The following is a 27,797-nucleotide window of genomic DNA, read 5'->3' on the forward strand; positions in this document are numbered from 1 at the left end:
AGTTGGATACTGTCTTGCGCGATGCTGGATCTTGTGTTGACTTCCTGTTTCCGGTTTATCAGAAAGTTTTCCAACTCTACATATATGGATGAATTACATAGAATAACGTTACTGAGACACCTCTATCACAAGAGTTCGCTGCGCTCTCTATAATGACGTCATGTAATGGTGACGTCACAATACATTCACGTTCAATTTTGCGCCACTTCAATTGTGCCCGCTTGCCGGGCACTATTGCAAATACTTGTAGTAATCATATGTGTAGACAATCAGAATCAAGTATTCTGTCACGTGATGTATTAATGATCGTTATCAATAAACAATTGATATATAAACTATGTTATATAGAATGCAGCACGATTTTTATTCCAGAAAAAACTATCAAATGCCAACACGTAGTTTATGCTGTTTGTAAAGAAATCCTGCAACATTTGGTATTATATATATTCAATTTCCGAAATTGTTTATCATAATTTTTCTGAATTAAAAAAAACAACTTTGAATCGTTAATGTATAACTGACATACACTGTTTATAACTCCTTACTGGTAGTAGTTACAGTGATTCAGTAGTACCGGAAGTATTTAGATGTGTATAAGACGTTGAGGAGGAAGTCTATTCGTATTTTAGTTCCGGATGTAGTGTAGTACAAACATAAATTACTAACGAACAGCCATATCTCAAACAATATAGACTCGATTCGCTAACAGACTCTAAGTTGTTGATAATATATATATTTCCAATGGGGTTCTAGATCCCCCTAGTTGAAATCAGACATCTGGTAGGTCGTTAGAATTATACCTGCTGTCCCTTTTGCATAATCGTAAAAGGCGCCTTAATTAAGGATCCTATCTTTTCTCTTCCTAACCAACTTTCTTCCTCCTAACATCTCCTTTGACACTGCTTCACTTTTGGCCTTCTGTTCAGCGCTTGCCCCTGTGATGTAGGCTCTGGGTTCTGTCCCCTAGTCGAGACACACTAAAGTCTATAAAAGTGGTAGTTTCTGCTCCTGCTTAGCGCCCAGCATACGGGGAGTAGGACGACTGGTTCGCCCGTTATCAGTATAATGTGACCGGGTGAGATGTGTTGCTTGGTATCTTCGGCGGCATGCTTCATTGATGTAGCACTATACAGTAATCATGCCAAACTGAAATCATGTTTTTAAGTTTTCTCGAGACTGTTGACCAGACTAATGATTCCGTATTTGCATATTACAGAATTACCTCCCTTGCTGATCGGTAATCATTGTGACGCCATTATTTTGTTCTCCGAAAAGTATGACATGACGCTCGCAAACACATTACGTCACAATCAGTGCCTACCCAAAAAGGCATATAACTCTATAATATGCAAATATATGATAGACTAATATAGACTGTACAATAAAACCAGCCTTGCAATATTCCGTATTTGGATATTACATAGTTATCTGCCCTTGCGGGTAGGTATTGATTGTGACGTCATGTGTTTTCAAGCGTAACGTCATATTTTTCGGAGAAAATGACAGGTATTGCGCTTACAAAATAATGACGTAACAATCGATACCTACCCACAAGGGAGCTTACTCCGTAATATGCAAAGACGGAATAGGGTCTAAATACCTACTTGGTATGAGATGCTATCAGGATCATTCATATGTCTGTAGGAAGGATAGATATATTCTACCCAAGGGTTACACAAGTAACTTATACCCGAGGGTTAACAGATGGTTTTACTTGATTGTGATCCCAAAGTTCAATGTTCTTATCCTCATGAACTTCAAAGAAAACTACATGTGCGAATTAGTTCTTCATACATGGTAATTGTGTTATGTTTTAACGCAAATGCTACTATTTGCGTCCTTTATAACACTACAAGCTTGGTTTCTGAATTTAGTATTCAAATACTGAGAAAACAATCTTTCTTGTTGAAAATGGAAAGCATTGCTATTAAATATTATTTTTCGCACAATGACAATAATTATAAACGTTTTTACATTTCATTTACAATTACCCAATAGTTACACAATAATTACCCAACAGAAAGAAATATAGATAGGAAAAGGCGACAAAAGTTTGAATTTTGTTTTCTTTCTCATTTACATCTGCCATCTCCCAGACTCATTACAGATATAGCTTTTACATCGAATAAATCCTTCGCACCTGTGGGGAAGAAGCTTTTTGCGGCTAACACATGCCTTTGTTCACATTCATCAGAAAACGTGAAGCGGTGGTTTGACTTGGTTTGTTAAACGATTTTATGTTGTACAATATCTTACGGTATGCTTTAAGTATGATAGCGTTATAAATGGACAAAAGTTTCCTTTATCACAAGGGATCACTAGGGTCCGCGGTGGCCGAGTGGTTAAGATATCCCAACATATTACCTCTGGGTCGCAAGTTCGAATCCCAAGTGGGGCAGTTGCCATGTACTGACCGCTGGTCGGTGTTTTTTGTCCGGTAACTCCGGCTTTCCTCAACCAACAAACCTGGCACGTCTTTACATGACCATAGCTGTTAATAGGACGTTAAACTAATAAAACACAAACCTTTTAACACAAGGGGACATTACCCATCTTACTACAGTTTCCAACAACACAAATATTATCATTTCCTTTGATTCCTCCAACAATGAAGAGTTTACGGAAACTAAACAAAATTAATAGTCACTCCCACATGCACACTTTATACACACGTGTGTATATACCCACCATTTATTTAAAGTGGCAGACACACGCGCGTGAGACAATACATAAATGTATATTAGTTGATTACACAAATATATATAGATAGACATTACAATAACTACACGTAGCATGCAATAACAAAGAGATAGGTATTAAAATAATATACAGCTTGGCAAAGTGACATAACAATAACTGCTAATAAATCCGTACATGTCCATTAATTAGATAGAGGATCTTACATGTACAGCAATGTGATATGGAAATTATAAAACGATTTCAATAATTTGATATACAACGAGCCTCTAGGTGAGTGACATATTAAGTAATCTAAATATTAAATTAATATTGCGTACCCCCGATGCCTCAACATTTTGACTTATCAAGATAATTCTAGCACATATGTCTCTTATAACTAAAGCATAACATCACACATATTACGAAGGACGATGGGTAATAGACTGCGTAACCACCTGTCCTAGATGTATTGTATCTGGCTTTATAGACTGAGTAACCACCTGTCCTAGGTGTATTTTGTCTGGGTTATAGACTGAGTAACCACCTGTCCTAGGTGTATTTTGTCTGGGTTATAGACTGAGTAACCACCTGTCCTAGATGTATTGTATCTGGGTTATAGACTGAGTAACCACCTGTCCTAGGTGTATTTTGTCTGGGTTATAGACTGAGTAACCACCTGTCCTAGGTGTATTGTATCTGGGTTATAGACTGAGTAACCACCTGTCCTAGGTGTATTTTGTCTGGGTTATAGACTGAGTAACCACCTGTCCTAGGTGTATTTTGTCTGGGTTATAGACTGAGTAACCACCTGTCCTAGGTGTATTGTATCTGGCTTTATAGACTGAGTAACAACCTGTCCTAGGTGTATTGTATCTGGCTTTATAGACTGAGTAACAACCTGTCCTAGGTGTATTTTGTCTGGGTTATAGACTGAGTAACCACCTGTCCTAGGTGTATTTTGTCTGGGTTATAGACTGAGTAACCACCTGTCCTAGGTGTATTGTATCTGGCTTTATAGACTGAGTAACAACCTGTCCTAGGTGTATTTTGTCTGGGTTATAGACTGAGTAACCACCTGTCCTAGGTGTATTGTATCTGGGTTATAGACTGAGTAACCACCTGTCCTAGGTGTATTTTGTCTGGGTTATAGACTGAGTAACCACCTGTCCTAGGTGTATTGTATCTGGGTTATAGACTGAGTAACAACCTGTCCTAGGTGTATTTTGTCTGGGTTATAGACTGAGTAACCACCTGTCCTAGGTGTATTGTATCTGGGTTATAGACTGAGTAACCACCTGTCCTAGGTGTATTTTGTCTGGGTTATAGACTGAGTAACCACCTGTCCTAGGTGTATTGTATCTGGGTTATAGACTGAGTAACCACCTGTCCTAGGTGTATTTTGTCTGGGTTATAGACTGAGTAACCACCTGTCCTAGGTGTATTGTATCTGGGTTATAGACTGAGTAACCACCTGTCCTAGGTGTATTGTATCTGGGTTATAGACTGAGTAACCACCTGTCCTAGATGTATTGTATCTGGGTAATAGACTGAGTAACCACCTGTCCTAGGTGTATTTTGTCTGGGTTATAGACTGAGTAACCACCTGTCCTAGGTGTATTGTATCTGAGTTATAGACTGAGTAACCACCTGTCCTAGATGTATTGTATCTGGCTTTATAGACTGAGTAACAACCTGTCCTAGGTGTAATTTGTCTGGGTTATAGACTGAGTAACCACCTGTCCTAGGTGTATTTTGTCTGGGTTATAGACTGAGTAACCACCTGTCCTAGGTGTATTGTGTCTGGGTTATAGACTGAGTAACCACCTGTCCTAGGTGTATTTTGTCTGGGTTATAAACTGAGTAACCACCTGTCCTAGGTGTATTGTATCTGGGGTAAAGGCTGAGTAACCACCTGTCCTAGGTGTATTGTATCTGGGTTATAGACTGAGTAACCACCTGTCCTAGATGTATTGTATCTGGGTTATAGACTGAGTAACCACCTGTCCTAGATGTATTGTATCTGGGTTATAGACTGAGTAACCACCTGTCCTAGATGTATTGTATCTGGGTTATAGACTGAGTAACCACCTGTCCTAGGTGTATTGTATCTGGGTTATAGACTGAGTAACCACCTGTCCTAGGTGTATTGTATCTGGGTTATAGACTGAGTAACCACCTGTCCTAGGTGTATTTTGTCTGGGTTATAGACTGAGTAACCACCTGTCCTAGGTGTATTGTATCTGGGTTATAGACTGAGTAACCACCTGTCCTAGATGTATTGTATCTGGGTTATAGACTGAGTAACCACCTGTCCTAGGTGTATTGTATCTGGGTAATAGACTGAGTAACCACCTGTCCTAGGTGTATTTTGTCTGGGTTATAGACTGAGTAACCACCTGTCCTAGGTGTATTGTATCTGGGTTATAGACTGAGTAACCACCTGTCCTAGGTGTATTTTGTCTGGGTTATAGACTGAGTAACCACCTGTCCTAGGTGTATTGTATCTGAGTTATAGACTGAGTAACCACCTGTCCTAGATGTATTGTATCTGGCTTTATAGACTGAGTAACCACCTGTCCTGGGTGTAATTTGTCTGGGTTATAGACTGAGTAACCACCTGTCCTAGGTGTATTTTGTCTGGGTTATAAACTGAGTAACCACCTGTCCTAGGTGTATTGTATCTGGGTTAAAGGCTGAGTAACCACCTGTCCTAGGTGTATTGTATCTGGGTTATAGACTGAGTAACCACCTGTCCTAGGTGTATTTTGTCTGGGTTATAAACTGAGTAACCACCTGTCCTAGGTGTATTGTATCTGGGTAAAGACTGAGTAACCACCTGTCCTAGGTGTATTGTATCTGGGTTATAGACTGAGTAACCACCTGTCCTAGATGTATTGTATCTGGGTTATAGACTGAGTAACCACCTGTCCTAGATGTATTGTATCTGGGTTATAGACTGAGTAACCACCTGTCCTAGATGTATTGTATCTGGGTAATAGACTGAGTAACCACCATCTCCTAGGTGTATTTTGTCTGGGTTATAGACTGAGTAACCACCTGTCCTAGGTGTATTGTATCTGGGTTATAGACTGAGTAACCACCTGTCCTAGGTGTATTGTATCTGGGTTATAGACTGAGTAACCACCTGTCCTAGGTGTATTTTGTCTGGGTTATAAACTGAGTAACCACCTGTCCTAGGTGTATTGTATCTGGGTTATAGACTGAGTAACCACCTGTCCTAGGTGTATTGTATCTGGGTTATAGACTGAGTAACCACCTGTCCTAGATGTATTGTATCTGGGTAATAGACTGAGTAACCACCTGTCCTAGGTGTATTTTGTCTGGGTTATAGACTGAGTAACCACCTGTCCTAGGTGTATTGTATCTGAGTTATAGACTGAGTAACCACCTGTCCTAGATGTATTGTATCTGGCTTTATAGACTGAGTAACAACCTGTCCTAGGTGTAATTTGTCTGGGTTATAGACTGAGTAACCACCTGTCCTAGGTGTATTTTGTCTGGGTTATAAACTGAGTAACCACCTGTCCTAGGTGTATTGTATCTGGGGTAAAGGCTGAGTAACCACCTGTCCTAGGTGTATTGTATCTGGGTTATAGACTGAGTAACCACCTGTCCTAGGTGTATTTTGTCTGGGTTATAAACTGAGTAACCACCTGTCCTAGGTGTATTGTATCTGGGGTAAAGGCTGAGTAACCACCTGTCCTAGGTGTATTGTATCTGGGTTATAGACTGAGTAACCACCTGTCCTAGGTGTATTGTATCTGGGTTATAGGCTGAGTAACCACCTGTCCTAGGTGTATTGTATCTGGGTTATAGACTGAGTAACCACCTGTCCTAGATGTATTGTATCTGGGTTATAGACTGAGTAACCACCTGTCCTAGATGTATTGTATCTGGGTTATAGACTGAGTAACCACCTGTCCTAGGTGTATTTTGTCTGGGTTATAGACTGAGTAACCACCTGTCCTAGATGTATTGTATCTGGGTTATAGACTGAGTAACCACCTGTCCTAGGTGTATTTTGTCTGGGTTATAGACTGAGTAACCACCTATGCTAGATGTATTTTGTCTGGGTTATAGACTGAGTAACCACCTATCCTAGATGTATTGTATCTGGGTTATAGACTGAGTAACCACCTGTCCTAGGTGTATTTTGTCTGGGTTATAGACTGAGTAACCACCTGTCCTAGGTGTATTGTATCTGGGTTATAGACTGAGTAACCACCTGTCCTAGGTGTATTGTATCTGGGTTATAGACTGAGTAACCACCTGTCCTAGATGTATTGTATCTGGGTTATAGACTGAGTAACCACCTGTCCTAGATGTATTGTATCTGGGTTATAGACTGAGTAACCACCTGTCCTAGGTGTATTTTGTCTGGGTTATAGACTGAGTAACCACCTGTCCTAGATGTATTGTATCTGGGTTATAGACTGAGTAACCACCTATCCTAGATGTATTGTATCTGGGTTATAGACTGAGTAACCACCTGTCCTAGGTGTATTTTGTCTGGGTTATAGACTGAGTAACCACCTGTCCTAGATGTATTGTATCTGGGTTATAGACTGAGTAACCACCTGTCCTAGATGTATTTTGTCTGGGTAATAGGCTGCGTAACCACCTGTCCTATGTGTATTTTGTCTGGGTTATAGACTGAGTAACCACCTATCCTAGATGTATTGTATCTGGGTTATAGACTGAGTAACCACCTGTCCTAGGTGTATTTTGTCTGGGTTATAGACTGAGTAACCACCTGTCCTAGATGTATTGTATCTAGGATATAGACTGAGTAACCACCTGTCCTAGATGTATTGTATCTGGGTTATAGACTGAGTAACCACCTGTCCTAGGTGTATTTTGTCTGGGTTATAGACTGAGTAACCACCTATCCTAGATGTATTGTATCTGGGTTATAGACTGAGTAACCACCTGTCCTAGGTGTATTTTGTCTGGGTTATAGACTGAGTAACCACCTGTCCTAGATGTATTGTATCTAGGTTATAGACTGAGTAACCACCTGTCCTAGATGTATTGTATTATAGACTGAGTATGGGTTATAAACTGCCCTAGATGTATTGTATAATTGGCTTTTCCTTGTAGATCCAATGTTTGCACGAGGAGGAAACGAAACTACTTCACAAGGAGAGAATGTGCCTATAACACGTGGCTCGGGTAAATATACGAACTCTTGCCGAACTTATAGTTTTCTAGCATGTCATTAATTTCTATATTGCTTAAGATATTAGCAAGTTTAGCTCTTTCTATACTTTATGACATTAAAACCACTAACGTGTAGATGTTGCCCAAGTGTGAATGTAATATTCAACGTATCATATAGATATAATTGATAGTAAAGCTGTAGAATGATGACTTGGTTTTATTGTTGTGTAGGTGTTGTGTATGGCGGATAGTACAAGTGTGCCAGTACATTACGGAATACTATTGTTGTTCAGGATACGAAGATGTCAGCGGCAACTGTCAACGTAAGGTCACAATTTAATAACCTCCATTTGTTTTGAATTGTCAACTTTTATTTAAGGATTAATTTGAATAGATTTTTAATGTTATGGAGATATAACACAAAAATTTGAGAGTACTCTAAACGGTTTATGATGAGAGTACACAGTGATTTTTGTGTTATGTCTCCATAACATAATAAAACATATTCAAATTAATCCTTATAATTCAATCTACTGAAGATAATCTATTCAATAATTATAATTCATTTTGGGACTCTTTTGTCTATGACATCATTACGCCGTCATCTCAGCCAATCAGAAGCAACGTTACAAACGGCGACGCAATTTTTTTCCTTTATGGGCTGATAAAGTAAATTTTTAAGCCAATGAAAATTCTCGTACCAAGCAAAATTGAATTATACTGACTTATTCTGAAGAGTGGCGTAATATATATGTTTATCAATTAATTTATTTACTAACAAGTTACCCATATTATATTTTGCATAGAGTGTATGTTACAAGTGTACTATAATCTGGAGCGATTTTTATGGGGTAGAGATCCACAGTGACTTCATGTCTTGACGTCAGGATAAAAAAATGGCCTCCGTCTGATTCGGATTCAGTGGTCGGGAAGGGGGATAAAATCATCGTATGTGTTGTTTTATCCAAACTTATCATGTGATGAAGTCATATAATCCTTACTTACAGCTGTTTGTACTGACGAATGTCAAAATGGTGGCACGTGCATAAGCCCCAATACTTGTGAATGTACCGCTGGTCATAGCGGATCAACATGCGGAACAGGTGAGTTGATATAAACTGGCTATATTCTCCTCTTGATGTCACTCCTACGTTGCTTTGTTGAGTTTTTGTAATATCCAGTAATTCAAAATTATAATATTTTTGTGTTATAATCCTCCTTAAAAGTATTCGGTAAACCATCGATAAATTCGAATGAAATACTTGGTTAAGTATAACAAGAAAGTTTACTTGCAACTAGATACTGGAATACTCTGAACTAATATCCAATTTGAAATTAAAACACATGCTGAAATTTGAGAGTTCCTCCCCAGTGGTATGTTCCCACCTGAAGCCGTGCTACCCCGGGATATGTACCCTACCTAACACCTGTACATGTACTACTGGATACCAGGACTCGGCCAGCAACTGCACGCGAGGTAGGTTATCATATTCTACATTCATCTTGTAAATGTTTGAAACAATTAAGGACAAGTACGGACTACATTTGAATGCGAATTATTCATCTGTAGGTATGAATGATGATGTTATTTAAGTGTAGCGGGAATTGACTGGGACGAACGTCGGTGACCAGGTAGCTCAGTGGTAGAGCATTCGGCTAGTGTTCAGAGGTCTCTGGTTCGAATCCCTGTCTGGCCGCTATATTGTCTCCTCTTATGTTACATAAGGATTAATACCAAGATATTGTTGCTGCAATATCAGTGATTTTACGAGCTGATATATTTTGATTTCGTGCAATTAGTGAACAGTGAAATAATCAGTAATATTTATCATGTCTTTTAGCTACATTGTGAAAATTTGATTTGTTGAAATATGATGTTCTGATAACACTAACTTTTTACTTTGAGAATCATCGGCTAACACCCAATGCTAAAGTAACATCATCTGTTACAATTATCAAAGTCTTCCAAGATGTTTCATCGATTGTCTAAAAACAAACAAGCTAGTGAACTTTCAAGGTGTCGGAGAGAGAGTTATTACTCTTTTAACCAGACATGACAGATGTACAGATTACAAAGAAATAGTTTTTAAACAATGTGTCATGTATAATCTACTGATAACAGTTATAGGTAATTAATATATGTTAAAATTGTTTAGTAACCTAGTGATGTTATGAACAGTTACTATAGAACCAGCGTTTACTAGTGCCCGGGCGGAACTGGCCTTTTACAATTCGGAAAAGGCTATGGATGTTTACAATGTGACGACGGATTCCACCGATCCTGGCTCCGATACCCCCGACGTTCTTTGGACTAACCTTCTCAAGTTCAATACATGGAACGTAGATATGCAGGCCGTCTTTGAGCCCGGAGATCTACCTTATCCTCCCAGCTACATTCCAGAGGTTCAGCTTGGCATTGTATCTGCAACTATAGATTATGAGCTGCGAGCTTGTAAGTTTTAACTTAATGCATTTTACTACAAGTGTATCTGTCTACACTCCAGCATGTATAATAAAAACCAAGTTACGCAGAATGGTGTTAAATAGCTAGTTGGTAGTTACAATTCTGTTTTGAATTGTAAAATTGCTCATCCTTATTCATTACGATTAATTTCAAGGGTTGTCCGACTGGATCTTAAATTCAGCAATGTGACATTTTTCAGTCTTTGATAAAAAAAACAATGAGACAATACAAGTCTCCAGTCCTGCCTTACATTCCATTGCTTCATATACATCATATTAACACATCTTAGTGACAACCTCTGTGTAAACCCCATGACCTTATTCTTATAGTCCCAAAATAACACTTTCAACACAACTTGACTTGCAGATAAACTTTACGAGCCCAATTATAGGTCCTTGCGTCCAAACAGAACTCGAAACTTGGGTCGACTTGCATATGTGGTCTTATTTGAGCAATACACTTTAAGACACAATCACAAACTTCTATATTGGTAAAAACACAACCCTACTTTTACTATCAGAGACAAAATAAAAAAAACCTCAAACGTTAAGAATTGTAATTATATGCCGTCAAATAGCTAAAATATTGTCATGTATATCATATCATTCCAAGATTCCAAAGAACGACAACTCATATTTTTGGAGTTCAAAAACAGTTACATGATTCATTGACTATTCATTTTAACAGCCCTCCCCCATCACGTTAGGGGTTATACTAGGTTCAGACTGTCCTTTGATCAGTTTATATCGGTATAAAATACCTCCCCTTTTCCTCCGAGTTTTGCCTCTTTGTTACCGTTATACATTGTTTTAACTATTTCTTAAGCAATACCGTGTGTTGCAGCTGACAATCGTGTGAAGACGAGCGGAACCCAATCTTGTAATCAATCTCCTTCAACCCTGGCACCACAGCAAGATATACTTGTTTGTACCGTCACCTTCGACACATTTGACTTCAGGGTCGACAATGCCGACATGTAAGTTATAAGATATTGTAATCACCAGCAATCATCTTTATGTAGTTCTGAGTACACAAAGGCGTCATTACCTACCGGTCAGTGATCCAGCAAATCCTGCTAGTAGCAACATAACCGAAACCCAAGCACTATTACATTAAAATTTAACGGATTGGAAGGACTTGTTGTAAATATTCATTTTTTGTTGTAATGAGTCTCCATGTAGAGACGGCGGTAGCCAGGCAAGTGGTTAAAATATCCCTCCTCTTGGTTATAAGTTCGAATTCCATGTGGAGCAGATGGTTTCGTAGGTTCCTCAGACTTACCTCCACCATGTAAAGCTGCTACGCCACTAGATTACCCTGTTTGTTAATTTGTTAATTTGACATTAACCTACTCACACCAAACCATGTCAATATAGGTTGCTTATATTCAGTCCGTGTTTCTCATATTGAATTACCATCTTATCATTACGCTTTAATCAAGCCAAATTACCAAAGACAAATGTCACTATCAATGTCAACCTGCACGTGTCGCTTCTTCCTATTGTGCATATCCTTGATAAAAATATGAAAAACATTTGACGTTAAAACACACTGTGGGTACAGAATAACATATGATAATGAATTAAAACAACTAATACATCTTTTTTTATCCTTTACAGATTCGTCATCACATTTTCAGTTACGAGTGGTGGGTTTGAAAAACTAAATATCATTGACACAAATACAGCATATGACACATTAATATTTTCTGGAACACAGAAGCAGAAAAGCGTAGAGTTCAGGTTTGATTACGTGCAGCCGACCCATTGTTTTATAGCAAACTCCAACCTGACATGTAGCGCCAGCTCGACACCACTGGAGGTTACTAACCCAATCACTAAGGTAATACAGCGTGACGCTGGAGGTTACTAAACCAATCACTAAGGTAATACAGAATGACGCTGGAGGTTACTAACCCAATCACTAAGGTAATACAGAGTGACACTGGAGGTTACTAACACAATCACTAAGGTAATACAGTGTGACATTGGAGGTAACTAACCAAATCACTATGGTAATACAGAGTGACGCTGGAGGTTACTAACCCAATCACTAAGGTATTACAGTGTGCCGCTGAAGGTTACTAACATAATCACTAAGGTAATACAGAGTGACACTGGAGGTAACTAACACAATCACTAAGGTAATACAGAGTGACGCTGGAGGTTACTAACCCAATCACTAAGGTAATACAGAATGACGCTGGAGGTTACTAACCCAATCACTAAGGTAATACAGTGTGACATTGGAGGTTACTAACACAATCACTAAGGTAATACAGAGTGACACTGGAGTGACACGGGAGGTTACTTAACCAATCACTAAGGTAATACAGAGTGACACCGGAGGTTACTAACCCAATCACTAAGGTAATACAGAGTGACACTGGAGGTTACTAACACAATCACTAAGGTAATACAGAGTGACACTGGAGGTTACTAACACAAACACTAAGGTAATACAGAGTGACACTGGAGGTTACTAACACAATCACTAAGGTAATACAGAGTGACACTGGAGGTTACTAACACAAACACTAAGGTAATACAGAGTGACACTGGAGGTTACTAACACAATCACTAAGGTAATACAGAGTGACACTGGAGGTTACTAACACAATCACTAAGGTAATACAGAGTGACACTGGAGGTTACTAACACAAACACTAAGGTAATACAGAGTGATACTGGAGGTTACTAACACAATCACTAAGGTAATACAGAGTGGCACTGGAGTTACTAAACCAATCACTAAGGTAATACAGAGTGACACTGGAGGTTACTAACACAATCACTAAGGTAATACAGAGTGACACTGGAGGTTACTAACACAATCACTAAGGTAATACAGAGTGACACTGGAGGTTACTAACACAATCACTAAGGTAATACAGAGTGACACTGGAGGTTACTAACACAATCACTAAGGTAATACAGAGTGACACTGGAGGTTACTAACACAATCACTAAGGTAATACAGAGTGACACTGGAGGTTACTAAACCAATCACTAAGGTAATACAGAGTGACACTGGAGGTTACTAACCACAATCACTAAGGTAATACAGAGTGACACTGGAGGTTACTAACACAATCACTAAGGTAATACAGAGTGACACTGGAGGTTACTAACACAATCACTAAGGTAATACAGAGTGACACTGGAGGTTACTAACACAATCACTAAGGTAATACAGAGTGACACTGGAGGTTACTTAACCAATCACTAAGGTAATACAGAGTGACGCTGGAGGTTACTAACACAATCACTAAGGTAATACAGAGTGACACTGGAGGTTACTAACACAATCACTAAGGTAATACAGAGTGACACTGGAGGTTACTAACCCAATCACTAAGGTAATACAGAGTGACACTGGAGGTTACTAACCCAATCACTAAGGTAATACAGAGTGACACTGGAGTTACTAAACCAATCACTAAGGTAATACAGAGTGACACTGGAGGTTACTAACACAATCACTAAGGTAATACAGAGTGATACTGGAGGTTACTAACCCAATCACTAAGGTAATACAGAGTGATACTGGAGATTACTAACCCAATCACTAAGGTAATACAGAGTGACGCTGGAGGTTACTAACCCAATCACTAAGGTAATACACAGTGATATTGGAGGTTTATAACTCAATCACTACTTTAATACAGAGTGACACTGGAGGTTACTAACACAATCACTAAGGTAATACACAGTGATACTGGAGGTTACTAACTCAATCACTAAGGTAATACAGAGTGACACTTGAGATTACTAACCCAAACATTGAGGTAACACAAAGTGATACTGGAGGTTACTAAACCAATCACTAAGGTAATACAGAGTGACACTGGAGGTTACTAACCCAATCACTAAGGTAATACAGAGTGACACTGGAGGTTACTAACCCAATCACTAAGGTAATACAGAGTGACACTGGAGGTTACTAACTCAATCACTAAGGTAATACAGAGTGACACTGGAGGTTACTAACCAATCACTAAGGTAATACAGAGTGATACTGGAGGTTTACTAAACCAATCACTAAGGTAATACAGAGTGACACTGGAGGTTACTAACCCAATCACTAAGGTAATACAGAGTGATACTGGAGGTTACTAACCCAATCACTAAGGTAATACAGAGTGATACTGGAGGTTACTAACACAAACACTAAGGTAATACAGAGTGACACTGGAGGTTACTAACACAATCACTAAGGTAATACAGAGTGACACTGGAGGTTATAAACCAATCACTAAGGTAATACAGAGTGACACTGGAGGTTACTAACACAATCACTAAGGTAATACAGAGTGACACTGGAGGTTACTAAACCAATCACTAAGGTAATACAGAGTGACGCTGGAGGTTACTAACCCAATCACTAAGGTAATACAGAGTGACACTGGAGGTTTATAACTCAATCACTAAGGTAATACAGAGTGACACTGGAGATTACTAACCCAATCACTAAGGTAATACAGAGTGACACTGGAGGTTACTAACCAATCACTAAGGTAATACAGAGTGACACTGGAGGTTACTAACACCAATCACTAAGGTAATACAGAGTGACACTGGAGGTTACTAACACAATCACTAAGGTAATACAGAGTGACACTGGAGGTTACTAAACCAATCACTAAGGTAATACAGAGTGACACTGGAGGTTACTAACACAATCACTAAGGTAATACAGAGTGACACTGGAGGTTACTAAACCAATCACTAAGGTAATACAGAGTGACACTGGAGGTTACTAACCCAATCACTAAGGTAATACAGAGTGACACTGGAGGTTACTAACACAATCACTAAGGTAATACAGAGTGACACTGGAGGTTACTAACACAATCACTAAGGTAATACAGAGTGATCTGGAGGTTACTAACCAATCACTAAGGTAATACAGAGTGACACTGGAGGTTACTAACCCAATCACTAAGGTAATACAGAGTGACACTGGAGGTTACTAACCAATCACTAAGGTAATACAGAGTGACACTGGAGGTTACTAACCAATCACTAAGGTAATACAGAGTGACACTGGAGTTACTAAACCAATCACTAAGGTAATACAGAGTGTGAATCACTAGTATAGAGGACATGAGGTTACTAACCAATCACTAAGGTAATACAGAGTGACACTGGAGGTTACTAACACAATCACTAAGGTAATACAGAGTGACACTTGAGGTTACTAACCCAATCACTAAGGTAATACAGAGTGACACTGGAGGTTACTAACAATCACTAAGGTAATACAGAGTGACACTGGAGGTTACTAACCAATCACTAAGGTAATACAGATGACTGGAGGTTACTAACCAATCACTAAGGTAATACAGAGTGACACTGGAGGTTACTAACACAATCACTAAGGTAATACAGAGTGACACTGGAGGTTACTAACCCAATCACTAAGGTAATACAGAGTGACACTGGAGGTTACTAACACAATCACTAAGGTAATACAGAGTGACACTGGAGGTTACTAACACAATCACTAAGGTAATACAGAGTGACACTGGAGGTTACTAAACCAATCACTAAGGTAATACAGAGTGACACTGGAGGTTACTAACACAATCACTAAGGTAATACAGAGTGACACTGGAGGTTACTAACACAATCACTAAGGTAATACAGAGTGACACTGGAGGTTACTAACACAATCACTAAGGTAATACAGAGTGACACTGGAGGTTACTAACACAATCACTAAGGTAATACAGACTGGAGGTTACTAACACACTAGGTAATACAGAGTGACACTGGAGGTTACTAACACAATCACTAAGGTAATACAGAGTGACACTGGAGGTTACTAACACAATCACTAAGGTAATACAGAGTGACACTGGAGGTTACTAACACAATCACTAAGGTAATACAGAGTGACACTGGAGGTTACTACTAAACCAATCACTAAGGTAATACAGAGTGACACTGGAGGTTACTAAACCAATCACTAAGGTAATACAGAGTGACACTGGAGGTTACTAAACCAATCACTAAGGTAATACAGAGTGACACTGGAGGTTACTAACACAATCACTAAGGTAATACAGAGTGACACTGGAGGTTACTAACACAATCACTAAGGTAATACAGAGTGACACTGGAGGTTACTAACACAATCACTAAGGTAATACAGAGTGACACTGGAGGTTACTAACACAATCACTAAGGTAATACAGAGTGACACTGGAGGTTACTAACACAATCACTAAGGTAATACAGAGTGACACTGGAGGTTACTAAACCAATCACTAAGGTAATACAGAGTGACACTGGAGGTTACTAACACAATCACTAAGGTAATACAGAGTGACACTGGAGGTTACTAACACAATCACTAAGGTAATACAGAGTGACACTGGAGGTTACTAACCCAATCACTAAGGTAATACAGAGTGACACTGGAGGTTACTAACACAATCACTAAGGTAATACAGAGTGACACTGGAGGTTACTAACACAATCACTAAGGTAATACAGAGTGACACTGGAGGTTACTAACACAATCACTAAGGTAATACAGAGTGACACTGGAGGTTACTAACACAATCACTAAGGTAATACAGAGTGACACTGGAGGTTACTAACCAATCACTAAGGTAATACAGAGTGACACTGGAGGTTACTAACACAATCACTAAGGTAATACAGAGTGACACTGGAGGTTACTAACACAATCACTAAGGTAATACAGAGTGACACTGGAGGTTACTAACACAATCACTAAGGTAATACAGAGTGACACTGGAGGTTACTAAACCAATCACTAAGGTAATACAGAGTGACACTGGAGGTTACTAACACAATCACTAAGGTAATACAGAGTGACACTGGAGGTTACTACAGAAACAAACACTAAGGTAATACAGAGTGACACTGGAGGTTACTAAACACAATCACTAAGGTAATACAGAGTGACACTGGAGGTTACTAACTCAATCACTAAGGTAATACAGAGTGACACTGGAGGTTACTAACCCAATCACTAAGGTAATACAGAGTGACACTGGAGGTTACTAACCAATCACTAAGGTAATACAGAGTGACACTGGAGGTTACTAACACAATCACTAAGGTAATACAGAGTGACACTGGAGGTTACTAACACAATCACTAAGGTAATACAGAGTGACACTGGAGGTTACTAACACAATCACTAAGGTAATACAGAGTGACACTGGAGGTTACTAACACAATCACTAAGGTAATACAGAGTGACACTGGAGGTTACTAACACAATCACTAAGGTAATACAGAGTGACACTGGAGGTTACTAACCAATCACTAAGGTAATACAGAGTGACACTGGAGGTTACTAACACAATCACTAAGGTAATACAGAGTGACACTGGAGGTTACTAACCAATCACTAAGGTAATACAGAGTGACACTGGAGGTTACTAACACAATCACTAAGGTAATACAGAGTGACACTGGAGGTTACTAACCCAATCACTAAGGTAATACAGAGTGACACTGGAGGTTACTAACCCAATCACTAAGGTAATACAGAGTGACACTGGAGGTTACTAACCCAATCACTAAGGTAATACAGAGTGACACTGGAGGTTACTAACCCAATCACTAAGGTAATACAGTGAGTGACACTGGAGGTTACTAAACACAATCACTAAGGTAATACAGAGTGACACTGGAGGTTACTAACACAATCACTAAGGTAATACAGAGTGACACTGGAGGTTACTAACACAATCACTAAGGTAATACAGAGTGACACTGGAGGTTACTAACACAATCACTAAGGTAATACAGAGTGACACTGGAGGTTACTAAACCAATCACTAAGGTAATACAGAGTGACACTGGAGGTTACTAACCCAATCACTAAGGTAATACAGAGTGACACTGGAGGTTACTAACCCAATCACTAAGGTAATACAGAGTGACACTGGAGGTTACTAACACCAATCACTAAGGTAATACAGAGTGACACTGGAGGTTACTAACACCAATCACTAAGGTAATACAGAGTGACTGGAGGTTACTAAACCAATCACTAAGGTAATACAGAGTGACACTGGAGGTTACTAACCCAATCACTAAGGTAATACAGAGTGACACTGGAGGTTACTAAACCAATCACTAAGGTAATACAGAGTGACACTGGAGGTTACTAACCAATCACTAAGGTAATACAGAGTGTACACTGGAGGTTACTAACCAATCACTAAGGTAATACAGAGTGACACTGGAGGTTACTAACTCAATCACTAAGGTAATACAGAGTGACACTGGAGGTTACTAACACAATCACTAAGGTAATACAGAGTGATACTGGAGGTTACTAACCCAATCACTAAGGTAATACAGAGTGATACTGGAGGTTACTAACCCAATCACTAAGGTAATACAGAGTGACACTGGAGGTTACTAACCAATCACTAAGGTAATACAGAGTCTGGAGGTTACTAACCAATCACTAAGGTAATACAGATTGACGCTGGAGGTTTATAACTCAATCACTAAGGTAATACAGAGTGACACTTGAGATTACTAACCCAATCACTAAGGTAAAACAGAGTGACACTGGAGGTTACTAACACAATCACTAAGGTAATACAGAGTGACACTGGAGGTTACTAACACAATCACTAAGGTAATACAGAGTGACACTGGAGTTACTAAACCAATCACTAAGGTAATACAGAGTGACACTGGAGGTTACTAAACCAATCACTAAGGTAATACAGAGTGACACTGGAGGTTACTAACACAATCACTAAGGTAATACAGAGTGACACTGGAGGTTACTAAACCAATCACTAAGGTAATACAGAGTGACACTGGAGGTTACTAACACAATCACTAAGGTAATACAGAGTGACACTGGAGGTTACTAACACAATCACTAAGGTAATACAGAGTGACACTGGAGGTTACTAAACCAATCACTAAGGTAATACAGAGTGACACTGGAGGTTACTAAACCAATCACTAAGGTAATACAGAGTGACACTGGAGGTTACTAAACCAATCACTAAGGTAATACAGAGTGACACTGGAGGTTACTAAACCAATCACTAAGGTAATACAGAGTGACACTGGAGGTTACTAACACAATCACTAAGGTAATACAGAGTGACACTGGAGGCATACTAACCCAATCACTAAGGTAATACAGAGTGACATTGGAGGTTACTAACCCAATCACTAAGGTAATACAGAGTGATACTGGAGGTTACTAACCCAATCACTAAGGTAATACAGAGTGACACTGGAGGTTACTAACCCAATCACTAAGGTAATACAGAGTGACACTGGAGGTTACTAACCCAATCACTAAGGTAATACACAGTGACACTGGAGGTTACTAACCCAATCACACTAAGGTAATACAGAGTGACACTGGAGGTTACTAACACAATCACTAAGGTAATACAGAGTGACACTGGAGGTTACTAACCAATCACTAAGGTAATACAGAGTGACACTGGAGGTTACTAACACAATCACTAAGGTAATACAGAGTGACACTGGAGGTTACTAACCCAATCACTAAGGTAATACAGAGTGACACTGGAGGTTACTAACCCAATCACTAAGGTAATACAGAGTGACATGGAGGTTACTAACCAATCACTAAGGTAATACAGAGTGACACTTGGAGGTTACTAACCCAATCACTAAGGTAATACAGAGTGACACTGGAGGTTACTAACCAATCACTAAGGTAATACAGAGTGACACTGGAGGTTACTAACCCAATCACTAAGGTAATACAGAGTGACACTGGAGGTTACTAACACAATCACTAAGGTAATACAGAGTGACACTGGAGGTTACTAACACAATCACTAAGGTAATACAGAGTGACACTGGAGGTTACTAACACAATCACACTAAGGTAATACAGAGTGACACTGGAGGTTACTAACACAATCACTAAGGTAATACAGAGTGACACTGGAGGTTACTAACACAATCACTAAGGTAATACAGAGTGACACTGGAGGTTACTTAACACAATCACTAAGGTAATACAGAGTGACACTGGAGGTTACTAACACAATCACTAAGGTAATACAGAGTGACACTGGAGGTTACTAAACCAATCACTAAGGTAATACAGAGTGACACTGGAGGTTACTAACACAATCACTAAGGTAATACAGAGTGACACTGGAGGTTACTAACACAATCACTAAGGTAATACAGAGTGACACTGGAGGTTACTAACACAATCACTAAGGTAATACAGAGTGACACTGGAGGTTACTAACCCAATCACTAAGGTAATACAGAGTGACACTGGAGGTTACTAACTCAATCACTAAGGTAATACAGAGTGACACTGGAGGTTACTAACCCAATCACTAAGGTAATACAGAGTGACACTGGAGGTTACTAAACCAATCACTAAGGTAATACAGAGTGACACTGGAGGTTACTAACCCAATCACTAAGGTAATACAGAGTGACACTGGAGGTTACTAAACCAATCACTAAGGTAATACAGAGTGACACTGGAGGTTACTAACACAATCACTAAGGTAATACAGAGTGACACTGGAGGTTACTAACACAATCACTAAGGTAATACAGAGTGACATTGGAGGTTACTAACACAATCACTAAGGTAATACAGAGTGACACTGGAGGTTACTAACACAATCACTAAGGTAATACAGAGTGACACTGGAGGTTACTAACACAATCACTAAGGTAATACAGAGTGACACTGGAGGTTACTAACCCAATCACTAAGGTAATACAGAGTGACACTGGAGGTTACTAACCCAATCACTAAGGTAATACAGAGTGACACTGGAGGTTACTAACACAATCACTAAGGTAATACAGAGTGACACTGGAGGTTACTAACCAATCACTAAGGTAATACAGAGTGACACTGGAGGTACTAACCCAATCACTAAGGTAATACAGAGTGACACTGGAGGTTACTAAACCAATCACTAAGGTAATACAGAGTGACTGGAGGTTACTAAACCAATCACTAAGGTAATACAGAGTGACACTGGCAGGTTACTAAACCAATCACTAAGGTAATACAGAGTGACACTGGAGGTTACTAACACAATCACTAAGGTAATACAGAGTGACACTGGAGGTTACTAAACACAATCACTAAGGTAATACAGAGTGACATTGGAGGTTACTAACCAATCACTAGGTATATAGAGTGGCATGGAGGTTACTAACACAATCACTAAGGTAATCAGAGTGACGCTGGAGGTTACTAACACAATCACTAAGGTAATACAGAGTGACGCTGGAGGTTACTAACCAATCACTAAGGTAATACAGAGTGACTGGAGGTTACTAAACAATCACTAAGGTAATACAGAGTGACACTGGAGGTTACTAACCCAATCACTAAGGTAATACAGAGTGACACTGGAGGTTACTAACCAATCACTAAGGTAATACAGAGTGACGCTGGAGGTTACTAAACACAATCACTAAGGTAATACAGAGTGACACTGGAGGTTACTAACCAATCACTAAGGTAATACAGAGTGACACTGGAGGTTACTAACCCAATCACTAAGGTAATACAGAGTGACACTGGAGGTTACTAACTCAATCACTAAGGTAATACAGAGTGACGCTGGAGGTTACTAACACAATCACTAAGGTAATACAGAGTGACACTGGAGGTTACTAACCCAATCACTAAGGTAATACAGAGTGACACTGGAGGTTACTAAACCAATCACTAAGGTAATACAGAGTGACACTGGAGGTTACTAACACAATCACTAAGGTAATACAGAGTGACACTGGAGGTTACTAACCAATCACTAAGGTAATACAGAGTGACACTGGAGGTTACTAACCAATCACTAAGGTAATACAGAGTGACACTAGAGGTTACTAACACAATCACTAATGTAATAATACAGAGTGACATGGAGGTTACTAACACAATCACTAAGGTAATACAGAGTGACGCTGGAAGTTACTAACACAATCACTAAGGTAATACAGATGACGCTGGAGGTTACGAACTCAATCACTAAGATAATACAGAGTGACACTGGAGGTTACTAACCCAATCACTAAGATAATACAGAGTGACGCTGGAGGTTACTAACCCAATCACTAAGGTAATACAGTGTGACACTGGAGGTAACTAACACAATCACTAAGGTAATACAGAGTGACGCTGGAGGTTACTAACACAATCACTAAGGTAATACAGAGTGACGCTGGAGGTAACTAACACAATTACTAAGGTAATACAGAGTGACGCTGGAGGTTACTAACACAATCACTAAGGTAATACAGAGTGACATTGGAGTTACTAAACCAATCACTAAGGTAATACAGAGTGACGCTGGAGGTAACTAACACAATCACTAAGGTAATACAGAGTGACGCTGGAGGTTACTAACCCAATCACTAAGGTAATACAGAGTGACACTGGAGGTTACTAACCCAATCACTAAGGTAATACAGAGTGACACTGGAGGTTACTAAACCAATCACTAAGGTAATACAGAGTGACGCTGGAGGTTACTAACACAATCACTAAGGTAATACAGAGTGACACTGGAGGTTACTAACACAATCACTAAGGTAATACAGAGTGACATTGGAGGTTACTAACATTATCACTAAGTATTATACAGATGACACTGGAGGTTACTAACACAATCACTAAGGTAATACAGAGTGACATTGGAGGTTACTAACCCAATCACTAAGGTAAAACAGAATGACATTGGAGGTAACTAACCAAATCACTATGGTAATACAGAGTGACGCTGGAGGTTACTAACACAATTACTAAGGTAATACAGAGTGACACTGGAGGTTACTAACACAATCACTAAGGTAATACAGAGTGACACTGGAGGTTACTAAACCAATCACTAAGGTAATAGAGAGTGACACTGGAGGTTACTAACCCAATCACTAAGGTAATACAGAGTGACACCATTGCAGGTTACTAAACCAATCACTAAGGTAATACAGAGTGACATTGGAGGTAACTAACCAAATCACTATGGTAATATAGAGTGGCACTGGAGGTTACTAACCCATTGACTAAGGTAATACAGAGTGACACTGGAGGTTACTAACACAATCACTAATGTAATACAGAGTGACACCATTGCAGGTTACTAAACCAATCACTAAGGTAATACAGAGTGACATTGGAGGTAACTAACCAAATCACTATGGTAATTGGAGTGGCACTGGAGGTTACTAACACAATCACTAAGGTAATACAGAGTGACGCTGGAAGTTACTAACACAATCACTAAGGTAATACAGAATGACGCTGGAGGTTACGAACTCAATCACTAAGGTAATACACAGCGTCACTAGAGGTTACTAACCCAATCACTAAGATAATACAGAGTGACGCTGGAGGTTACTAACCCAATCACTAAGGTAATACAGTGTGACATTGGAGGTTTATAACTCAATCACTAAGGTAATACAGAGTGACGCTGGAAGTTACTAACACAATCACTAAGGTAATACAGAATGACGCTGGAGGTTACGAACTCAATCACTAAGGTAATACAGCGTCACTAGAGGTTACTAACCCAATCACTAAGATAATACAGAGTGACACTGGAGGTTACTTACCCAATCACTAAGGTAAAACAGAATGACATTGGAGGTAACTAACCACATCACTATGGTAATACAGAGTGACACTTGAGGTTACTAACACAATTACTAAGGTAATACAGAGTGACACTGGAGGTTACTAACACAATCACTAAGGTAATACAGAGTGACACTGGAGGTTACTAAACCAATCACTAAGGTAATACAGAGTGACACTGGAGGTTACTAACCCAATCACTAAGGTAATACAGAGTGACACCATTGCAGGTTACTAAACCAATCACTAAGGTAATACAGAGTGACATTGGAGGTAACTAACCAAATCACTATGGTAATATAGAGTGGCACTGGAGGTTACTAACCCATTGACTAAGGTAATACAGAGTGACACTGGAGGTTACTAACACAATCACTAATGTAATACAGAGTGACACCATTGCAGGTTACTAAACCAATCACTAAGGTAATACAGAGTGACATTGGAGGTAACTAACCAAATCACTATGGTAATATAGAGTGGCACTGGAGGTTACTAACACAATCACTAAGGTAATACAGAGTGACGCTGGAAGTTACTAACACAATCACTAAGGTAATACAGAATGACGCTGGAGGTTACGAACTCAATCACTAAGATAATACAGCGTCACTAGAGGTTACTAACCCAATCACTAAGATAATACAGAGTGACGCTGGAGGTTACTAACCCAATCACTAAGGTAATACAGTGTGACATTGGAGGTAACTAACCAAATCACTATGGTAATATAGAGTGATACTGGAGGTTACTTACCCAATCACTAAGGTAATACAGATTGACGCTGGAGGTTTATAACTCAATCACTAAGGTAATACAGAGTTTTATAACTCAATCACTAAGGTAATACAGAGTGACACTGGAGGTTACTAACCCAATCACTAAGGTAATACAGAGTGACACTGGAGGTTACTAACTCAATCACTAAGGTAATACAGAGTGACACTGGAGGTTACTAACACAATCACTAAGGTAATACAGAGTGACACTGGAGGTTACTAACTCAATCACTAAGGTAATACACAGTGACACTGGAGGTTACTAACCCAATCACTAAGGTAATACAGAGTGATACTGGAGGTTACTAACCCAATCACTAAGGTAATACACAGTGATACTGGAGGTTACTAACTCAATCACTAAGGTAATACAGAGTGACACTGGAGATTACTAACCCAATCACTAAGGTAATACACAGTGATACTGGAGGTTAATAACTCAATCACTAAGGTAATACAGAGTGACACTTGAGATTACTAACCCAATCACTAAGGTAACACAAAGTGATACTGGAGGTTACTAACTCAATCACTAAGGTAATACAGAGGGACGCTGGAGATTACTAACCCAATCACTAAGGTAATATACAGTGATACTGGAGGTTTATAACTCAATCACTAAGGTAATACAGAGTGACACTTGAGATTACTAACCCAAACATTGAGGTAACACAAAGTGATACTGGAGGTTACTAACACAATCACTAAGGTAATACAGAGTGACACTGGAGGTTACTAACACAATCACTAAGGTAATACAGAGTGACACTGGAGGTTACTAACACAAACACTAAGGTAATATAGAGTGACACTGGAGGTTTCTAAACCAATCACTAAGGTAATATAGAGTGACACTGGAAGTTACTAAACCAATCACTAAGGTAACGCATAAGGACACTGGAGCTTACTTATCAAATCACTAAGCTAATATAGAGTGACACTAGAGGTTACTAACCCAATTACTAAGTTAATGCAGAGCGACACTGGAGGTTACTAACCAAATCACTATGGTAATACAAAGTGACACCGGAGGTTACTAATACAATCACCGCGCCTCATCCAAAAAAGGGCGTTTCAATGACGAGGTGATAGTCGGTTCGAAATGTTGACATGATCACTGCGGAAATTATCAATTAGGTTATCTGAATTAAACCTTTGGATCAATAACACAATAAAATATTTGATATTTACTAATGTTTGATATGTAGAAATGTTGTTTTCGTGGTTGCTTTTGAACTATTTATAAAATAAAATAGTGAGGTTTGTTTCGTACATTCCTTTGATATCACTTTACTACGAATATTTTCCCCAAAAATTAAAAATTCCAAACCATGAACGAGAAAGTACCCACAAATTACTTTATGGTATTATTTAGATTCCAAAATGTATATGGACTACACTTATATTGTCCAACTAGTTTGCAAATCTATCATTAAGATCGATGTTGTTTTGTATAATTGGCAGCGACAATAAATCGTGTATAAATTCCTTTGTCAGCATAGTTCATAGTGCACGTTAGTTCGTAACATTCATCTTTTAGTCCGTCTGTATTCTGTCACTTAATCAAGTACCTCCACGGCTACCGTTACATCATCTGACGGAACCACATGAAATGTAGTTACTCTGATAGAACGGCAATATGTAAACTATTCACTTGTTTTCTATACACAAACCTATTTTTGACATATCTGTAATCGCAATTTCATAGTGATATTAATTGATGTTAATTATTAATTTGTAATGAAATTTTGGTACGTTGTTTTATTCTGTTCAGAATAACATCACCTTTCTGTGGTCGGGCTGGGTGGACAGTCTTGCTGGTATGAGCCGGTACGCATTAGAAGTATTCAAACTATCACGACAGGGGGACATTCTATTGGAGGCGGATCCTTTAGCTCCGGAGATGATTACTGAATTCAACGACACCACTACAGATAGTTTCGATTTTACCTACCAACCCTCGGGAGCAGGTATGTTTTCCTGTATTTTAGAAGCGGCTGACGGTGCCAACAACTCGAGGTATATCCGTCGGTTTTTCCTTTACGACCCGGAATCTTCCATAACTATAAATGCTGGGGGCCTTAGGGTAGCCAGCGCCACACCCGAATCCACTTATAGCTGGCAGGACAACGTAGAAGGCAGTGCCACTGCTATCAGTGTTAACTGGGACGGACATTTCATAAACCAGATACAAACTGATGGAGGATTCCTCAACGCTATCCAGGACTATCCGCCCCAGTTACAGGACCTCAATGTGGACACGACATTTAAAAAGGTCATAGACACAGACATTACGGATACTAGCAATCGAACAAGTGCAGCCATAGCAAACATTAACGGAATTGTCAAGTAAGCAATATATACTTTATTAAATCACATATTCAATGTATTTCTATCGTAATATCGTGATACGTCTATCATGTAAAAAAACAATTACAAATGTACTTTATACGCTATCATCTCTTTGTTCTAATTCACTAGTCAATATATAAAAGATAAAAAGTTTTCTTGATTATTAGTGATAAAAATCTATGCACTTCTTTGTATTGTTATGACTTTATGAATAGATTGATCTATAGCCGGTATACATTAGTTACATGTACTATTTAATTATTAATTAAATGGAATATTATGTTTTTCCTAGATTTGAAATAGTTTATCAGCGTAAACTTACGGGGGTAATTCCGGATGCTCCCGAGACCGGTTGGATCACTATAGATCCGCTGGCAGTCTACTACAACTTCTCAGTGAGCGTCGTTGGTGGAGACTGTTATATGGTCTGGGTCAGAGCATACGACATAATGGACAATAATGCCACTGATAGCACCGTGGTTTGCTTTGATTCCACAACCCCAATCATTCGTAGTTCAAGTCTAGAACGCAACTCACCTACTGACCAATTCGAAGCAGCAAGTCGGTGAGTTCTATTTGATTGACACTTATATATGTAACTCGCAGTATAATTTCGTTACAATCGACTATTGCTAAGACGATGATTCTGGAGTTACGTCGGATGACATAAATTGTCTTTACACATAAATAGGATTAATTTGGGCCAGAGAGGTACG

At 39.1% G+C, this 27,797-nt stretch overlaps 1 protein-coding gene across 1 annotated transcript in view; it reads left to right on the top strand.

Annotated features, from left to right (window-relative positions):
- LOC138315020 (uncharacterized) overlaps positions 1–27,797 on the top strand; it is a 45,253-nt gene that overhangs the window by 4,803 nt on the left and 12,653 nt on the right. The window contains exons 2-10 of the mRNA XM_069255735.1: positions 7,801–7,872; positions 8,092–8,183; positions 8,868–8,963; positions 9,233–9,337; positions 10,040–10,312; positions 11,168–11,300; positions 11,944–12,166; positions 26,504–27,078; positions 27,374–27,646. Coding sequence (XP_069111836.1) covers positions 7,801–7,872; positions 8,092–8,183; positions 8,868–8,963; positions 9,233–9,337; positions 10,040–10,312; positions 11,168–11,300; positions 11,944–12,166; positions 26,504–27,078; positions 27,374–27,646 — 1,842 coding nt within the window. The remainder of the gene's footprint in view (positions 1–7,800; positions 7,873–8,091; positions 8,184–8,867; positions 8,964–9,232; positions 9,338–10,039; positions 10,313–11,167; positions 11,301–11,943; positions 12,167–26,503; positions 27,079–27,373; positions 27,647–27,797) is intronic.

Source organism: Argopecten irradians, chromosome 2 (genome assembly GCF_041381155.1).
Source record: "Argopecten irradians isolate NY chromosome 2, Ai_NY, whole genome shotgun sequence".
In the NCBI taxonomy this organism is placed as follows: Eukaryota; Metazoa; Mollusca; class Bivalvia; order Pectinida; family Pectinidae; genus Argopecten; species Argopecten irradians.